This window comes from Staurois parvus, unplaced genomic scaffold (genome assembly GCF_062004578.1).
Source record: "Staurois parvus isolate SC_StPar_1 unplaced genomic scaffold, SC_StPar_1.0 ptg000186l, whole genome shotgun sequence".
NCBI classification, from domain to species: Eukaryota; Metazoa; Chordata; class Amphibia; order Anura; family Ranidae; genus Staurois; species Staurois parvus.
Window position 1 is genome coordinate 237,005 of NW_028317982.1, and position 18,827 is coordinate 255,831.

At 41.3% G+C, this 18,827-nt stretch overlaps 2 protein-coding genes across 9 annotated transcripts in view; both read left to right on the forward strand.

Annotated features, from left to right (window-relative positions):
* Nucleotides 1–18,827, forward strand: part of JAKMIP1 (janus kinase and microtubule interacting protein 1) — a 249,212-nt gene that overhangs the window by 141,026 nt on the left and 89,359 nt on the right. The gene's annotated exons all lie outside the window — the stretch shown is intronic.
* On the forward strand, nt 12,525–12,850 carry LOC149462068 (uncharacterized). The gene has a single exon (XM_089677389.1). It carries the CDS (start codon nt 12,737–12,739, stop codon nt 12,848–12,850), a length of 114 nt encoding a protein of 37 aa, XP_089533515.1. The 5' UTR covers nt 12,525–12,736.

Consider the following 18,827-nt stretch of genomic DNA (forward strand, 5'->3'; position numbering starts at 1 on the left):
GCCCCCTTTTGGTCCAATTGGGTCCACCTGTCTGCCTGTTTTACAGGCAGACATGACCGGATCCTCCATTCTTCTCTATGGAGCGGCAGATGTTAACAGTATTGTATCAGTTTACACCCTCCTACCTCCAAATCCAATCTGCTCAAAACAGAGAGGGTTTATTCCCCTCCAGGTGGGTGGATTGGAGGGCAGTTGGGTGTGAACGAACAGCCAATCCGTTTACATCTGACCGCCCATAAAGCATAGCAGGCTGTGTTTGTGTCTTCTCTGCATAAACAGAGCGGACATGGACCTGTCATCCGTTTGCTCTATTCTGCTCAACAAAGCGGAGTCCAGCCCGTGTGTAAGGGGCCTAACAAAGAAATCACACAGATCAGAAATAGCTGTTCTTGATATCAGATAATTGTAACTCTTATACACAATTCAGGACATCGTTTGTCAAAAGTAACAGCAGCAAAAAGCGTAGTCTCTGCAGAAAAAGACTGGAGGATGTGCCAGGTATATCTTGGATTTTTAACTTGCTAAGAAAGAAGCAATTTAAAGTCACCTTAACAGAAACACTCTAGTCACAATGGCATAAAATACTCATGTTCCTGAAGGGGTTAAAGTTTTGTAGATTGGTTTGTTAGCCTGGAATTAGAGAAACAAGCTGCTGCTTCGTTTCAGGTAGAGCTCCTTATTCTCTACAATTCTCTCTTTCTGTCATTCTATACACCGATCAGCCAAATTTTACAATGGCATCTCTGAAAGTCAGTGAGATATCTTAGGCAACAACTAAACAGAAAAATGGGCATCACAGTTAATTGTGTATGAGACTGCGTAGCCACAGACCGGTCAGGGTGCCCATGCTGACCCGTGTCCACAGAAAAAGCATCGCAATGGGCATCAGAACTGAGCCATGGAGCAATGGAAGAAGAAGTTAGCCTTGTCTGATGAATCCCGTTTTCTTTTACATCATGTTGATGGCTGGGTGCATGTGCATCTCTTACCTGGGGAAGTGATGGCACCAGGATGCAGAAGAAGGCGAGGTAATAGCGGCAGTGTGATGCCCAGAGCAATGATCTGCTAGGAAACCTTGGGTCCTGCCATTCATGTGGATGCTACTTTGCACATAATATCTACCTAAACATTGTTGATTGAGTACACCCCTTCATGGAAACGATATTCCTTGATGTGCCCTGCCACACAGCAAAATTGGTTTGAGGAACAAGACAATGAGTTTGAGGTGTTGACTTGGCCTCCAGATTCTCCAGATCTCCGTTCGATTGAGCATCTGTGGGATGTGCTGGAAAAACAAGCCTGATTCATGGAGGGCCCACCTCACAACTTTTAAGACTCGAAGGATCTGCTACGGACAGCTTGGTGCCAGATAGCACATCTTACCTTCAGAAGTCTAGTGGAGTCCCTGCCTTTATGTGCCAGGGCTGTTTTCGTAGCCAAATGGAGATCTACTCCGTGTTAGGTGGGTGGTCCTATAGCTATGGCTGGTTGCTGTATATGAACAGAGGGAACTGAGAGATTGCTATTGGTAGAGGGGATATAAATCTATAAATATAAAGAGAACCAAAACAACTCTGCAACTTGCCCTCCAAGCTCTGTTCTGACAGTAGAACAAAAATTTTAAAATGTCTACTTCGGCATGTATTTTACAAAAAGCCAGTATAGTGTCTACCTTCCCTACCTCTACTTTACAGCATTGTAGCTAAACGTTTGGCCAGTGATTAAACATTTGCATGGATACACATATTGCCTCTAGATAAGACACTACTCTAGGTGCCAGTAAGAATGATTAGTATCCTTCGGAATTAAATGTCATGTACTTCAGGGCAATCTCATTTAATTTCTGATATATTACAATTGTCCTCTTGCCGTTTTCGTCCTGATTGGTAATGTGGATATATGCTCTTGTGCTATTGTGAGTGGCTGCATGTTCTGCTAATCAGAATCCCATTAGTGAGAAGATTTGAACCTGTCCTCCTCTAAGACTGATAGCTGAACCACTGCTAATATGGAAAGCCTAGTCTGTCTTATGTGTGCTTTAGGAAAAAAAGATTTATTCTAATATTTGGAGTTCATATATCATTCATTATATGTGTTGCCATGGTTACATGCCAGTTGAGAGACATAGGAACTCTTAAACCTTCAGATTCTAGAGTCGTCTACAGAAGATAAGGACACTGGCAAATAAAACTATAGCACAGCCCAAAGTGACCCCTCCCACTACCAATATTCCTCAGTTTTTTGCTAGAGGCATAGGGGAATGGACAACTTTTCAACAGTTCTGCTGTGTTAATACTAATTTTTTTTTTCCTTTTTCAATCATCACTTCTCAACAATGCTACCGGAGCTTTGTCTCTTCAATTGCACTTTTCTAGTGCTGTCATCTAAAGCCAGGCTTTTGAAATTCCGCATCTTGTCCCAGCTGGACTGGACGTTCCATGGATAGTCTGAAAGTGACCTTCAGGCACTGGGTTCAGCATAGGGCACTTTCCAGAATCTGTTCTGGTAGAAGTTGGCTGCAGAGTGCTTTCCAGGTTCAGTGCTGTTGGTATTGCCTAAGCACTTGGCTGTCTCTGGGGACTGAGTGAGTAAGTCTGATCATCGGCAAAGGAGCTATTAAAATCCTTGCAAATATAAGCATGTGAATATCATACCAGAAATTATACAAAACAGCCATCATAAATAAAATATAGTCCATAAAACATCTATAAATCCATGAATAAATGCCCAAGATGCAAATACAAATCATTCTGGCACCGTTGTGCTGATAGTTAAAATCAAAAACACCCAATGATGAATCACATAGGAGAGCAACTCACCGTCACAACTGACCCCCAAGATTAATGGAAGGTCTGAAAGAACTTTTCTATAATCCACTTTGGAGTGCCGTCCTCATACACGAATCCGGATCACAGATGGATACATCAAGATGGAAATTCCGTATGCTTGGAAAATAAGGACACTGGTGCCACAAACACCCCCGTAAGCTCAAAACGTCCAAGCTCAATGACGACACTTTTTTAAAGCTCTTATTCGTTACTGCTTGTTGAGAATATGCAAAGCTCAAAACTCTCTATTGCAAGTTTCTCAAAATCATTGCACATTCAAAGTCTGCTCCTTTACATTAACCTCTGTTTATAGTCCTAAATTACCTGGTTGATCCTGCCACTTCACTGCTTATTGCCCTAGTTCTGGTTCATCAAATATTAATATACAGGATTTATATAGTGCCAACAGTTTGTGTAGTGTTTTACAATATAAAGGGGGACAGTACAGTTGCAATACAGTTCAATACAGAAGGAAGAGGAAGGCCCTGCTTATGGAGCTTATAATCTAAAGGGAAGGAGAGGTGGTACAGAAGATAATAGCTGCAGGGGATGATCTGATGGAGGTAACTTAAGTACAGTTTTTAGGTGGAGGTGAGATAGGCTTCCCTGTATAAATGAGTTTTCAAGGATTGCATAAAGGCAGACAGGGTAGGGGCTGACCGGACATACTGGGGTAGGGAGTTCCAGAGGATGGGAGAGGTTCTGGAAAAGTCCTGGAGGCAAGCATGGGAGGAGGTAACAAGGGAGCTAAAGAGCAAGATGAGAACAAGAACAAGGGAGTTAGAGAGCTAGATAGCAAGACAATGCTACACAGCCTCTATACAAATATAATAAAGAAACCCTTATGTTTAGTGTAAGGATAACAATAGCAGCATTCTTTAATGTCCAAATACTAAAAGAAATTACATATACTCTATGCAAAAAGGCAGGTGTGCTTATCAATATAAATTCAAAAATAAATTCATAAAATGCCAAAAGGAATGCATCACATTATGACTAAACTCAGGACAAACACATATACAAGGACATGCTCATTAAGTCCATAATTACTTTATATCATCCACCGTGAAAATATAAAACATCAAAAATGTTTGTCACTGCAGGCTTCAATGTGTGTTATTAGTGCATAACCCCAATGCTCCCCTGCTCCTTACCAGGAAAAAAAGATCTTCATAAACTGAGATCTACATACACTTGGCTGTAACACAGCTATGATATCTCATCCAAAGATCCATCTCAGAAGCACTCAGCAGATGTCAGGTGGAAAGACTTCCAACACAATACAGCTATGGTATCACATCCACTGATCGGGCTCAGAAGATGTCATTCGAGGAGAAATGCGTTGGGTGAAGCTTCTGAACAGTTACATTATCATGCATGCTGGCAGGACTCACAACTGCGCTGTTTTTCAATTTATGCTGTGCTTATGCCGATCTCTGCAGACGGTATTGTAAGTGGCTTTTTATTTCATAAATTGAATTGCTCATAAATACTACGCTATGAGCTCTGCCCTGTGTTTTTTTTGCTGTACGTTTTGACACTTGCTGAGTGTTTGGTGAACTGGATCAGTGGATGTGATATCATAGCTGTATTGTGTTGAAGTCTTTCCACCTGATATCTGGGTGCTTCTCAGCTGGATCTTTGGATGAGATGCCATAGCTGTATTAAAGCCTCTATACAAATAGCTTCACCCCTTGGCATTGTCGGTACCTGGAAGCTACTCCAATTGTCAATGCAAGAATTCGGATACTTGCTCCATTTTGAATGCGTAATAATTAATGCTTCATTCTGCATGCTCTGCATTCGTCAAACTGCGGTACTCATGAAAGCTTGAAAATCTCCACCAGGGAGAAGAGCCAGAGAGTTAGTGGTCATATGACCACAAGTAAACAAGTACAAAAAGGTAAATGTCTTTTATTGACCATAAATATCATGGTGTTTCTAAACAAACTGTAGTATCATTTGGGCTGCTGTATATAAGTTGACTTTTCATCTACTTTAATATCCATAGTCTGTATAATTAAAATGTTACTAAACCCACAATAGTAAAATCAGTCTGTATATATAGTAAAGTATGCTTGTTCTACTCACTGTGGAACCTAAGGGGTTAATCTTCCGCACTGTGTAAACAGGCTGTTTGATCCTGTGTTTGCTGATTCTCCCCTTCTTTTGCTGTCCCCAATCCATCTGCCATAGTTAAAGCAGCAGTGGCAAGTCTGTACATGCTCAGTTTGGTGTGTATTGCTAGAGTTTTTTTTTTCTTTGCAAGGATGCCTGCGATCGGTACAGGGCCAATCAGTGTTGTCCGGACAAAGGGTCAGGGGTTATACAGCCTCATAGGACAGTCAGAGGAGAATGAAAATTCCCCCTACAAGATTAACCAGTGCTCGGTTATACACTGATAAAAGTCATAAAACTGCTATATACTGCTGATGAGAAAAGTTATTTAGCAGTTTATAGTTACTAAAATAACAGCATTTCTATGTTCTGTGTACTGTGGAAGACTGGATATAATGAATGCAGGGTCCTGGGATTAGTAACACTTTAAGCACTTTAAAAGCACATTATAAGGGCTGGGTAAATAATTGCTATTTGTTTCTAATTTATATGGATATATGATTTTATTTGAAAAGAAAATATTAAAAGCATAAAGTTTTGCAATGTCAAACAAATGTTTTTATATTTTCAAACTAACAGGTACTACCTTTCTCTATAAACACTGAAAATATATGTAACATGCAGAATGTGTCTAAAACACACCTCACTGCAACCATATGGCATGACTTATTATTATACAGGATTTATATGGCGCCAACAGTTTGCTCAGCGCTTTACAATATAATGGGAGACAATACAGCAACAATACAGTTCAATAGGGATAGGAGGGCCCTGCTCATGTGCCTGGTAGAGGGGTGGAGCCTAAACATGGCGGCGTCGGAGAGCACGATGTGAGTGCTCTCCGATAATCTCATACCCGACCACCCCGAGACCCTCCCGGAGTGAAGCCCTACCTGATTGTGGAGGGCCCTGGGGAGAGAGAGGCAGACGCGGAGAGCGGAGCTTGCATGGACCTCCGGGAGGTGAACTTGCTGGGGAGATCCCAGCGCAGTTGCCGGGGAAACGAAGCTGGGAGGCGTGAGCCGCAAAGGACGACTGGGAAGTAGAGACGCCGACCGGTTCCCTCGTAGAGAGGTAGTGACAGGTCGGCTCCCCTGGCACCACATGAATGAAAGCCCGCGCGTCTAGAGGAGGAGAGATGCTGCAGGAGTAAGGGGCCAGCTACGGAGGACCCCTGGAGGGAAAGTGGATGCTGGCTGGCGCCCTGATGTGACAGGGTGTTGCCGGCGTATAGCTGCCTGTACCCCCTGGACGGCTGTTTGATCCTGGGTCAGGGAGACCCATAAATATCAGATGAACCACCCTCCTTCCCTGAGTCGACTTCTAAGGACCGAGAAAGGAGGAGGAAAGAAAGAAAAACAGTATCGGAAACCCTGAGGAATCCCCCCCCCAGGACTGAGCAGCAGTGAAGACCTCCCACACAAGTATGGAGTCACCGTCCTGAGAAGGGAAGGGTGAGTGAAAAATGCTGGGAGTTTATTGTGTGGTGAACCCCTAAGTGATATAGGCTACTAAGGGGTGAAGGAGGGGGAGGATTCCCAGGGGTTAGAAGATAAGAAGAGAGGAGGCCCAGGCGTCCTAGGAGAGTAAAGGATATAGGAAAAACTGCAAGTCTACCAAGTTATGTAGAGGACATGAAGAATAAAGGTCCCAAGGGAGCAGGGCCCAAAGGGTCCCAAACAGGAACAATAAAGAAATATACATTATATGGAAATACTACGCCAGAAAGGACCCAAGGTGCAAAGGGGGAATTGGACACTAGTTCAGGAAGTAGTCCTAGATTTTCATTGGGCTTGAATAGCAGCAGTAGCCAACAAATAGTGGATGGCCTGGGAAGGAAAGGATCTGAAGGTGAACTACAGGTACCAAATAAGAAAGAGATGACTGAAATGTTTCAAAATTTGGAAAAAACGATAAAACATGAAATGACAACTATTCGAAACGATTTAGGACATCTGCTATCAAGAATGGAAGAAACGGAGGAGAAAGTTAAAACCCAGGCCCAGAACATAGATAATCTAAGGAAAAAAATAAGCCAATTAGAAAATAACCAGAAAAAAATGATCTATAGGATGGAAGTTCAAGAAAATAAAGAAAGAAGGTGTAATCTTAGAATACGAGGAATCCCAGAGACTGCTAAAGGGGAAATATTATATGAACTAGTTAAAAAAATCCTAAACTCCATAAGAGATAGACCTGAAATAGACGGGATCAAGTTAGACGGAGTGTTTAGAATAGGAAAGTTCAATCAGGCTACTGAGAAGGAAAGACCGAGGGACATAATTGTCCAGTTCCAAAACTTTGGGGTCAAAGATGAGATTTGGAAGAAGACCAAGGGAAGATCATTAATTAAGTTTGGAGACTTGACTATCCAAATCTATGCGGACTTAACAGTAGAGACCCTAAGGAGAAGGAGATCCCTGAAACCCCTGTTGGAGCAAATGAGAAAACAGAATGTGCAGTATAGATGGGGTACCTCAGTATTTCTAATTGGCTGGAAAAACGGGGTCACAGCGTATTTGCGATTTCCGGAGGATTTAAGAGATTTTTGTGATAGACTGGACTTGCTTAGAATGGAGATAGCTGGGTGGGAAGAAGAAAAAGAAGACAAAGGAAATATAACTAATGCAAGAAAAGAGGACTGGCAGCACGTCGGGGGGAGGGGAGAGGGAGGCCTGGGGGTTGGGGAGGGAAGAGAGGGAGAATTAAGTAGAGAATGAGTTTTTTTTTTTTTTTTCTCTCTCTCTCTCTTACTTCACTCTCTCGCCACTGGTCTTCCTCCTCCGGAGGTTGAGACCCGCTTGGAGGTTACGGTAAAGGGTGGGAGGTAAAGAGTAAGACTCTCGCTGAGTCTAGACTATAGAGAGGGAATCGGGGGGGTCGGAGAAGAGGTGAGCCGTACATAGGTGGAGCTTACGCCCTAAATTTTAATCAATGGTGGAAATGGATCCACAAATGATTTGTAGGCAGTTTATACGCCTAAAAATGGGTAGGGGAAAAAAGAGAGGGTGTGAGGGGTGGTAGGTGGGGGGGAGGGGCTAATATTCTGCAAGATATCCGGGCTTAATAGGTGGAGACGAAATAGAAGAGAGAGAGACAGAATTAAGAAGGACGGAAAGGGGCTAATATTCTGCAAATCATTCGGGCCTAATAGGAGGATACGAATTAGAAGAGAGATAAACAACATCAAGAAGGATGGAAGAAATACAGTTTATAACATATAATGTGAATGGGTTGAATTGCCCTGGGAAAAGATTTAAGCTGTTTAAAGAGTTACATCATAGGGCAACGTCAGTGGTATTTTTTCAGGAGACACATTTTTGAGATAGAATCAAATGTGAAACTAAAATCCAAATATTATCCTACATGGTATTACGCTGACTCTCCAATTAAAAGAGCAAAGGGGGTGGCAATAGGATTGGCAAAAAATATGAGATTTGAGTTGGAAGATAGAAGGACTGACCCGGAAGGGAGATTCCTGTTTTTGAAAGGTAAACTACAGGGAATTGAATGCACACTAGCCAATATATATTGCCCCAGCAAGAAACCTGAGATCTTTCTGAAGGGTTTGCTAAAAAAATTGATAGATTTTAAAAAAGGGCGTTTGATAATAGCAGGAGATTTGAATCTCTGTATGGACCCACAAATGGATGCAACCTCCCTTGTGCAGAGAGAAGGGGGTAGGTCCCTGAGAGCTTTGAGGAAGGTGATCCACGAGTACCAGCTGGTGGACACCTGGAGAATAATGCATATGAAGGACAGAGACTATACCTTCTTCTCTAATGCACATGAGATATACTCGAGACTGGATTACATTTTAATAGATCACCAACTCATTGAAATGCTGGTTAAAATAGAAATAGAGACAAGAACTTTTTCGGACCATGCCCCAGTTGTAATGAAAATGGGATGGGGAAAAAGCTGGTCGGGAGGTTTAGGATGGAGGTTAAATGAGGCTCTTCTCTTGGATGAGGATATTGTGCAGAAGATCAGTGAAGAGATTAAGGTATATTTCCAGGAGAATGAAACAGAGGAAGTATCGACAGCTACAGTATGGGAAAGTCATAAGGTATATATAAGAGGAATCCTGATTGCGATGGGAGCAAGGAAGAAAAAAGAAAGAAGAGAGAGGGTTAGTGGACTCTTAAAGGAAATCCTGGATCTGGAGCAGATACATAAGAAAAAAATAACAATAGAAACAAGACAGAAGTTAAGGGATAAAAAAAGACGAATTAGAGAGTTTGATGGAAGAGGAGAAGAGAAGAGTATATAATAAAGTATTAAGTGAAAGATATAGATGGGGTGATAGACCAGGAAAATATTTAATGAGAGCCCTGAATAAGAAGAACAGGAATTATATAGAAAAGATAAAAAGCCCTAAGGGGGAGATGGTCCACTCAACTAAAGAAATCATTAAAGTATTCACGGAGTATTATAGAAAGCTGTATAACATCAGTCACCAAGGAATACCAAAAGAAATTAGAGAAGGTATTAACGAAAAAAGGAGGATATATTTAAAAAATGCGGGATTGCCAAAGCTTAGTGAAACACAACTGAACTCCTTGGATGCAGAAATTTCTCAGGAAGAAATAGAAGCAGCATTAAGAAGTACAGGGGGAGGGAAAAGCCCAGGCCCGGATGGTTATACTGTTAAGTACTATAAAAAATTTAGTGAAGTACTGTTGCCAAAGTTAAAGAAATACATGAATGACTTGGGAGGCGGGATGGAGGGGAGGAGGGAATCCCTTCAGGCCCATGTAGTTCTCATCCATAAGGAGGGAAAAGATCCCTCTCAGTGCTCTAGCTACAGACCAATTTCATTATTAAACACTGATACTAAGTTGTACGCAAAGGTCCTAGCAAATAGGCTGAAAGATCTAATGCCCAAATGGATCCATGGAGACCAGGTGGGTTTTGTCCAGGGGAGAGAGGGTAGAGATAATGGCTTGAGAACTCTGATGCTTATCCAGAAAAGTAGAAAAGGGAAAGCCCCAGTGGTGCTCTTGTCAATTGACGCTGAAAAGGCGTTTGATAGAGTGGACTGGGGCTTTATGATGGACAACTTGGAAGTGTTGGGGATTGGAGAGAGAATGCGTGAATGGATAGGTAAACTATATAAGGAACCCACCGCAATCATCACGGTAAATGGGGAGAGGTCGGAATCCATTGGGATGTCCAATGGAACAAGGCAAAGATGCCCATTGTCCCCCTTGCTGTATGTATTGACATTGGAACCCCTGCTATCAATAATAAGGAATAGTGGAGCGGTAAAGAGAATCCAGATAGAAAGTATAGAACATAAAGTAGCGGCCTTTGCGGACGACCTACTGTTTTATGTAGGCAACCCCCGAATAACACTACCAAATATAATGAAGATCCTGAAGGAATATGGTGAACTATCTAATCTAAAAATTAACCCAACAAAAACTGAGATTTTGAACATTAATATACCAAAGAGCGAAAAAGAAAGGCTACAAAAAGAATTCCCCTTTATTTGGAGAGAAAAAGATATAAAATACCTAGGAATAAAACTCGCTATCTCATATAAACAACTGTATAGATTAAACTATATCTCTCTGATAAATGAGATTAAGGAAGAACTAAAAAGATTAGGAGGAGGAAACCCATCATGGTTAGGACGTATTAACCTAATTAAAATGGTAATTATACCTAAAATACTCTATAGATTTCAAATGATCCCGATCAAACTCCCAGAGGTGTTTTTTAAGATAATGAGAAAAATGCTAACAAGATATATATGGAGGAATAAAAAACCAAGAGTATCATATGAAACACTAAGTAGGACTAAAGAGAAAGGGGGGATGGGACTACCTGATGTCAAGAGATATTACAAAGCAGTAATGTTAGCAAGAATTTATGACTGGACTTTTAATCATAAGGGGAAAAGTTGGGTCAAAACAGAGAATGATCTGAGTGGAATCAATTTGAGTAAGATGATATGGGTTCCAGAACATTATAGAAGAATTAAAGAGAGCACAAGCACTTACACCTTAATTGTCTTAAGGATATGGGATAATTTACACAAACACATGAAATGGGATTTTAACTCTATAATAATGCCACTTGCAAACACGGAATTTTTCCCTCCAGGAAAAGATGAGATATCAGGGAGATGGTTTAAAAAGGAAGATATCCAATTGAGAGACGTATTGGTAGAGGGGGAATTGAGAACATTTAAAGAATTAAAAGAGATGGGAGGAGATATGTTTACTAAAATAGACGAGTGGAAATATCATCAATTAAAATGTTTTATAGGAACTCTCCCAAAACCCTTGAGATTAAAAAAGGAGTGGAATATGTTTGAAAGGCTATTAGAAACACGTAGAGATGGGAAACATGGAGTTACAAAAATGTATAGAATACTCACAGAATTAGACACAGACACAAAGTTAATTTTTGTAACAAATTGGGAAAGAGATATGGAGGTGGAGATAGATGAGGATCAACAGAATAAGATATTCAGATTGGTTCACGAGAGTGTTAGTATGAGAGACGTTGAGATTAACTATAAATGTTTAACACGATGGCATATTACACCGAGCACTGAGCACAGGATGAGGGGGGAGAACTCAAAAATGTGTTGGAGAGGATGTGGGGAAGAGGGCACGGTGTTTCACATATGGTGGCAATGTCCAAAAATTCAGGTTCACTGGAAGACAATAGTCAAATTAATAGAAATAATAACTGGAAATGATATAGGATTAGACCCAACCATGTGTCTCTTACATAGTGTTGAGACAACAGTAAATAAATATAAAGAATCAGGTGTATGGTACTACTTAAGTGCTGCAAAAGGGTTGATCCCCAAGTATTGGCGGAAGACAGAGGTACCAACGGAGGAGGATTGGATCAATAGGGTAAACCAGATTAGCAGAATGGAAAAATCTTATCATATTCAGGAAGACAGGATGAAAATATACTATTCACGATGGGAAAAATGGGAAAAATCGGGTTTGAAAGAGAAATATAGAAAACTCTAAACTAGGAAGATATTCGAAGTTACTGGGCCTAGAGAGATTGGACATCTTGCAGAGGGGAGGGAGGGGGGGAAGGGGGGAAATGGTGGGTTGGGAGGGAAGGGAAAGAAAAGAGGTAAATAGAAGGGACAGAGTAGAAATGTATTGATATTTATATGTATTGTGTCTCTTATAATGGAATTTTTGTAATAATGTGAAAAATTAATAAATATTTAAATTAAAAAAAAAAAAAAAAGGAGGGCCCTGCTCCTTGGAACTTACAATCTAGGAGACACAGGCAGGGTTGAAGATGTAGGTGAAACTGTGAAAATAAAATGTAACAAAATATCAGTTTAAGGTTTTCTCAATAGACCTCTGTATTGTACAGTGGCAGGTAATTGGAGTAAAAGCTTTTAGGTGTGAATCAGTAGAGATTATTGATCTGTGTTTGTTTACTGTGCACTTTTAGTTTTGCTGTTTGTGCACACTGGCTGGCAGCTCCGGGTTACTGTTGCTAGCTGTACAGAGCTCAAATGGAATAGTCTGGGGACTCGGGGACACATATGGAACTAGGCAGCCTACCTGCGCCCAGTCCCTTGTCAGGGAGGGGCTGCTCTCTGTCATTTTCATAATCATTATTTAATTTGCCTGGCTTTCAGTGGCCAGCGGCACCCCAGGTGCTTAATGTGTAAATGATTATCACAGCATTTTTATGAGGCTCTGCAAGTTATTGCTCCAACCATCGCAGGAACTGAGCTCACCATTAGATGGAATATATTAAGGACTGAAGTAGCCGTTCATCACCAGCAAACAATGGAAGATTTCCTACTTATATTATACTTCTCCTTCTTCATTTGTCTGTGCGCGCTAGTGTGCCTGTATTTTTCAGGATGCCAGGAGCTCACCTATAGGCACGAGGGTAAGTGATCTATCAAACCTCTGTATTAGTCTAGTTAATTTGTATTTTTGTGCTGTGTACTGAGCATTTTTTAATTGGTTTGTGGCAAGGACAACCTTTAAAATATATTTACAGTCATATCAGAAAGGGTTACCGACTTTTTTGGAGATGCAATTTCTGGGAATGTCATCATTATCCTTTTTTGCTACTGGCCTTGAACCTGTTCTGATATTAGATTTTCCAGGGAAGTGACTTACTAGGTATTGATGTGAGGATAAAGATGGCAGCCCTGTCCCCTGCTCTCTGAAACAAGTCAGGAATGACGTCTGGCAGAGCAGAGTTTAAAAATGAGGGTTGCTTAAATCCTGTGTGTGTAATGGATTTGCACTTTGCCTTCCTGTAATGGAGAAGTCATAAATCGACCCCATCTCAAATGTCTGCCTGTGCTCATTCACTTTGCTATATTCTGAATATTGGGTATATTCTTCCAGGATCATAGTAGTCAAAGCTTCTGTTGCATAGAAAAATAAATTCTAACATTGCTTTAACCCCACTATGCACCCATATTTGCCTTCTCCTGTGCCTGACGTATTGCACCAAGAGATACAGGAGGTGGGCAGTGGGACAATGGTACTCTCAGCCTCCCCCTGCACAGATTTACCAGCTTGTGGGACAACAATTGACATGCTAGCAGATTGAGAGTGATCGACTGGGTTTGGTTAATCCGCAATCAACCCTTTCACATAGAGTAGTTTGAACTGCATGTTCTTAATAGAAACGCAAACCATTCGCAGTATCTGTTTAACAATTGATTGCTAAGAAATGTCTGTAATACATGCTCTAACACCAGTCAGGGATATAACAGAGGTTACAATATAGTGACATTCCTGAAAGAGCAAAAAACATTTTTTTATTCAAATCTTTACAGAAAAAGATATTACATAATAAATGGAAATAAAAATGAAAAGCATTTAATTGTATTTCTGGTCTTTTGTTCTGGCAGAGTCTACTTGCATAAGTCTGATCCAGTGGATCAGTCATTGGCCTTCAGAATGTGTGCATCATTTCAATGGAAAAAAAGCTGCTAAGCTACAGATGCAACCATGGTAGTCTGCCAACCCTCCTGCAGCTACAGTTTCCTTAACTGCATCAATATTTCTGTACGATCAAATACTGCAATATAATAACCAATATTTTATTGTTCAGCATGAAATTACCTATTTAAATTAAAACAAGACCACACATTCCTTTTTAAATGTGCCTTCCTTCAGAAGAAGTAATGTGCCTCACGCACCTTGCAATAAAGGGTAATTTAGTCCCTAAATGATTGTATTCTCTCCAACATTTTGAGTGGGTGATCGTTATTGTAATTGTATCATATTGTGTGTTATAAATTGTTTTGATTTAGCTCTTCAGTGAGAGATAAACAGCCAGAAAAGTGCCTCGCTGTTCACTGGTGGATAAAATATTTGACATGTTATAAAGCTTTTGTGGATAGGCTGTTGGCTTGCAACATATTGATGTAATGGGTTTAGGCCCCATTAACCACACGCCTACAGGGCACTTATACCCCCTTCCTGCCCAGGCCAGTTTTCAGTGCTGTCACACTTTGACAATACTGTACCCATATGAAATTTTTATCATTTTTTTGAGACAGAGCTTTCTTTTGGTGGTTTTTAATCACCTCTGGGTTTTTTATTTTTTGCTAAACAGACCAAAAACAACTGAAAATTTTGAAGTAAAAACATGTTTTCTCTTAGTTTTTGTTATAAAATTTTGTAAATAAGCGTTTTTTTTTCCTCCACTGATGTGCGCTAATGAGGCTGCAGTGATGGGCACTGATAGGCAGCACTGATGGGCACTTATGAGGAGGTACTAGTAGGTGCCACTGATGGGCATTGACAGGCATCACTGATGGGCACTGAAAGGCAGCACTCATATATGGCACTCATAGGCAGCACTGATAGGTGGCACTGACTGGCAGCACTGACTGGCACTGATAGGCGGCACTGACTGGCATTGATAGGCGGCACTGACTGACAGCACTGATAGGCGGCACTGACTGGCATTGATAGGTGGCACTGACTGGCACTGATAGGTGGCACTGAAAAGCAGCTCAGATGGGCACTGATATGTGGCATTGATGTGCACTGGTAGGCAGTGATATGTGACACTGATGGGCACTGGCAGGTGGCGTTGATGAGCACTGACAGCTGGCATTGATGGGCACTGGTAGGCAGTGATATGTGGCACTGATGGACACTGGCAGGTGGCATTGATGAGCACTGACAGCTGGCATTGATGGGCACTGGTAGGCAGTGATATGTGGCACTGATGGACACTGGCAGGTGGCATTGATGAGCACTGACAGGTGGCACTTCTGAGGTCACACTGATCATCAGGGCACACTGATCATCAGTGCCCTGATGATCTGTGTACCTGTCCCCTCCAAGGAATGCCAATGACCGGCTTTCCTCGCCTCTCGAGCTGTCAGCGTGACAGCTCGTGAGGAGAGAACTTACAGTTTTACTTTAAGAATGTTACTCTAAAGAGTATGGTAAAAGGTATGTGTTAAAGGCTTGATGGTATTACTTGAAACAATGACTTGGTTGGTGTGGGAGAGCCTGCACTGACCTTTATTGAGAATAAAGACTGTCCTGTATATGCAGCGCAGGCCGGAGCTGCTCCGCATATTGCATGAATTATGATGTAGGATCACATACCCCTACTGCAAAAAAGGAAATTACGATTCAGCCAGGAGATTGAACATACTAAAGCAGGAGGCCAATAGAAGAATCCAGGTGTAAAGATCACTGAACGGTAAGGTTCAGTGAAATTCCCATGTGCAAAGAATTATTGGATACAGGCAGCTGAAGATTTTTTACAGGAAAAATATTGACTTGCATGTAAATTGAACCTGGTCCTACCCCATGCGTAGCCTCCAAAAACATTACTGGACCAATACGAAGGCTTTAGAAGTTGGTGAGGCCAATCCTGAATTTTGCAGCACCAGTTGAAACTTTTGAAGCAGGTTGATTTGCTCAGGGATTTATCTGACTTAATGCTGTGTTGTTTAAAAAAACACGACTATTTATAATAAAAAGAAAATGTGTTGTGAAGAAATACAATAAAGCTGATAAACAGGTATACTAGTCCCACCATCACCATATTCCTATTTTTAACACTATATTTAAAATCAGTCATTTCTTATATGGTAAAACTCCTGGACATGGACTCATTGATAGACTGTGGACTGGTTTCACACTCAAGCATTCAATGATGCTGGTTAAGGCTTGCATTAACATGCATTGCATTAAAGCAGCCTGTTCATTATGAATGGTCTGCCAGTGCACCACAACCGATGATAAAATTTACATGACCCAGTGTGTTGGACTGTATTGTACAGTGCATTGGAGTGCCATTCACAATATATAACACAGCATTGTGAAAAAACATTTGATCACACATTGCTACAACATTCAACTATGAATGGGCCCTAAAGGACAGACATTAATGGACTCACTAATATATCACTGATAAGTCAGTTTGTGATAAAGATGGACTGTGACAGGCATACTTGGGTGAAATTTTGGTAAATTTTGGTGTTGGTGGCTGTCGTTTGCCGTTGTGTTGGCAAATGATTGCTTTAAAACAAATTAGGGATAGGGCCAAAGTGGGTGAACTTAAGCATCATTGCAGGCTCATAACAATCAGTGCCTTTATTTATGTCCTGTATTTATAACGCCTCTCTATACAGAGTGCATGGATCCAGTCACACCAGTCCCTGTGCTCTGAATGAACTGGCAATCTAATCCGTTTGATCTGTTCCAGAATGGGGAAATATCACAGTCTCATTTCAGTATGTGCTGAATGCACAGATTATTTGCCGCACATGCTTCACAGAGGGGCTGTTTTACAAAATAAATATATTCAATTATTGCACATTTTTGAGGAGGCTGAATTGATCAGAATTTTGGTGCAATCGGATGGTTAGCTTGGGCAGATAGAAATGTTGTGTGGCATGATGGTTTATTAAGTGACGTGATAGAGCAGAGACCAGTGATAAGCAATGCCACAATGAATTCTGCTCCCTGTGAGATCTTGCTGGCTGCAATATGTGTCTCAGAATGTTTATTCACTCTCCTGGGGCTCAGCATGATCCTTCAAGTGTGAACATAATGGAACTTTTCATTCCTTATCCTTGTCCGCTCTAAAACCGTGCCGGTGTATTTTGTGGAGGAACATTAGAGATATAGTTTTTTTATGCTTATTTGAAAATAAACATACAAAATATGTTGTGTCTGGGGTTAGTCCAGTGCTCTGAACAGAATCTCAGTTTAAAGGAGAAGTACAGCCAAAGTTCATTTGCCTGTACTTCTCCTATGGATCACAGGAGTGCAGTTCGTTCTACAATCCTGTGACCTGTTTTTAACCAACAGCGGGCTAAAGTCCACTTTCCACTGACAACTCTCAACCAATCCAGGCTGGGGAAAGATCCTGACCATGGGATCCACCCAGGAGCTTGGACCGGCACCCAGCTCAGCCTCTCATCAGCTGAGAGCCTGAGCTAGCTGGTCCTATAGTTACATTGTCTGTCTGAAAAAAGGAAAAAGTTCATCCAGTTTAACCAAAAAAATAAAAAGCTATAATCCTATACCCACAGTTGATCAAGAGGAAGGCAAATAAAAAACCCAGCAAAGCATGATCCAATTTGCTCCTGTAGGGGAACAAATTCCTTCCTGATCCCCCGAGAGGCAATCGGATATTCCCTGGATCAACTTTACCTATAAGTGTTAGTATCCAGTTATATTCTGTGTATCTAGCAAAGAATCCAGGCTGTTTTTAATGCAATTCACTGAGCTGGCCAGAACCAACTCTTGATGGAGTCTATTCCACATTTTCACAGCTCTCACTGTGAAGAAACATTTCCTATTGGAAATTAAATCTCTTTTCCTCCAGATGTAAAGAGTGCCCCCTTGTCCTCTGTGATGACCTCAGGGTGAATAACTCTACACCGAGTTCACTATATGAACCACTGATATATTAATACATGTTGATCATATCCCCCCTTAATCTCCTCTTCTCAAGAGAGAATAAATTCAGTTCCTCTAATCTTTCCTCATAGCTGATCTCCTCCATGCCTCTTATCAGTTTTGTTGCTTTTCTCTGCACTTTCTTCAGTTTCCCAATGTTCTTTTTGTGAATTGGTGCCCAAAACTGAACTGTTCGCTCCCCCTTCACAGAGCTGGAGGGGGGGCAGCGGTAGAGAACACATCGATGCTGTATCCACCTAGATAAATATGGTTTAAAAAAATATTTTTTAAACACTTAGTTAAACCTTTGCTTGGTCTGTACAGCAATATGTTCTCCTATGACACTGTATAATATACACTTTGTTGCCAAAGTATTGGAAAGCCTGCTTTTACACGCACATGAACTTTAATGGCATCCCAGTCTTAGTTCTCTATTCACTGTTGTTGTTCTAATCTGAAAGCCACGTGAAGTTTGGAGGTCTTTAGCTATTGACTCTGTACACAGTTGCCGACTTCTGTGCACTGTGCGCTTCATGCGCTGACCCCGCTTTGTCATTTTATGTGGCCTACCACTTCTTGGCTGAGTTGCTGTTATTCCCAGTTGTTTCCACTTTGTTATAATACCACTAACAGTTGACCGTGGAATATTTTGTAACAAGGAAATTTCAGGAATGGACTTATTGCACAGGTGGCAACCTATCACGGTACTACGCTTGAATTCACTGAGCTCCTGAGAGTGATGCATTCTTGCACAAATGTTTGTAGAAGCAGTCTACATGCCTAAGTGTTTGATTTTAAATACTTGTGGCCATGGAGGTGATTGGAACACCTGAATCCAATGAATTGGAGGGGTATTTTTGGCAATATAGTGTAAGCCTGTGCAGCCGTTGCATGTGCATCCATTTATATGGGCTGCCTGCACAAAGCTCCGAAGCGGTTTCACACACAACAGACAGCGGCAAAGATCAGAGGA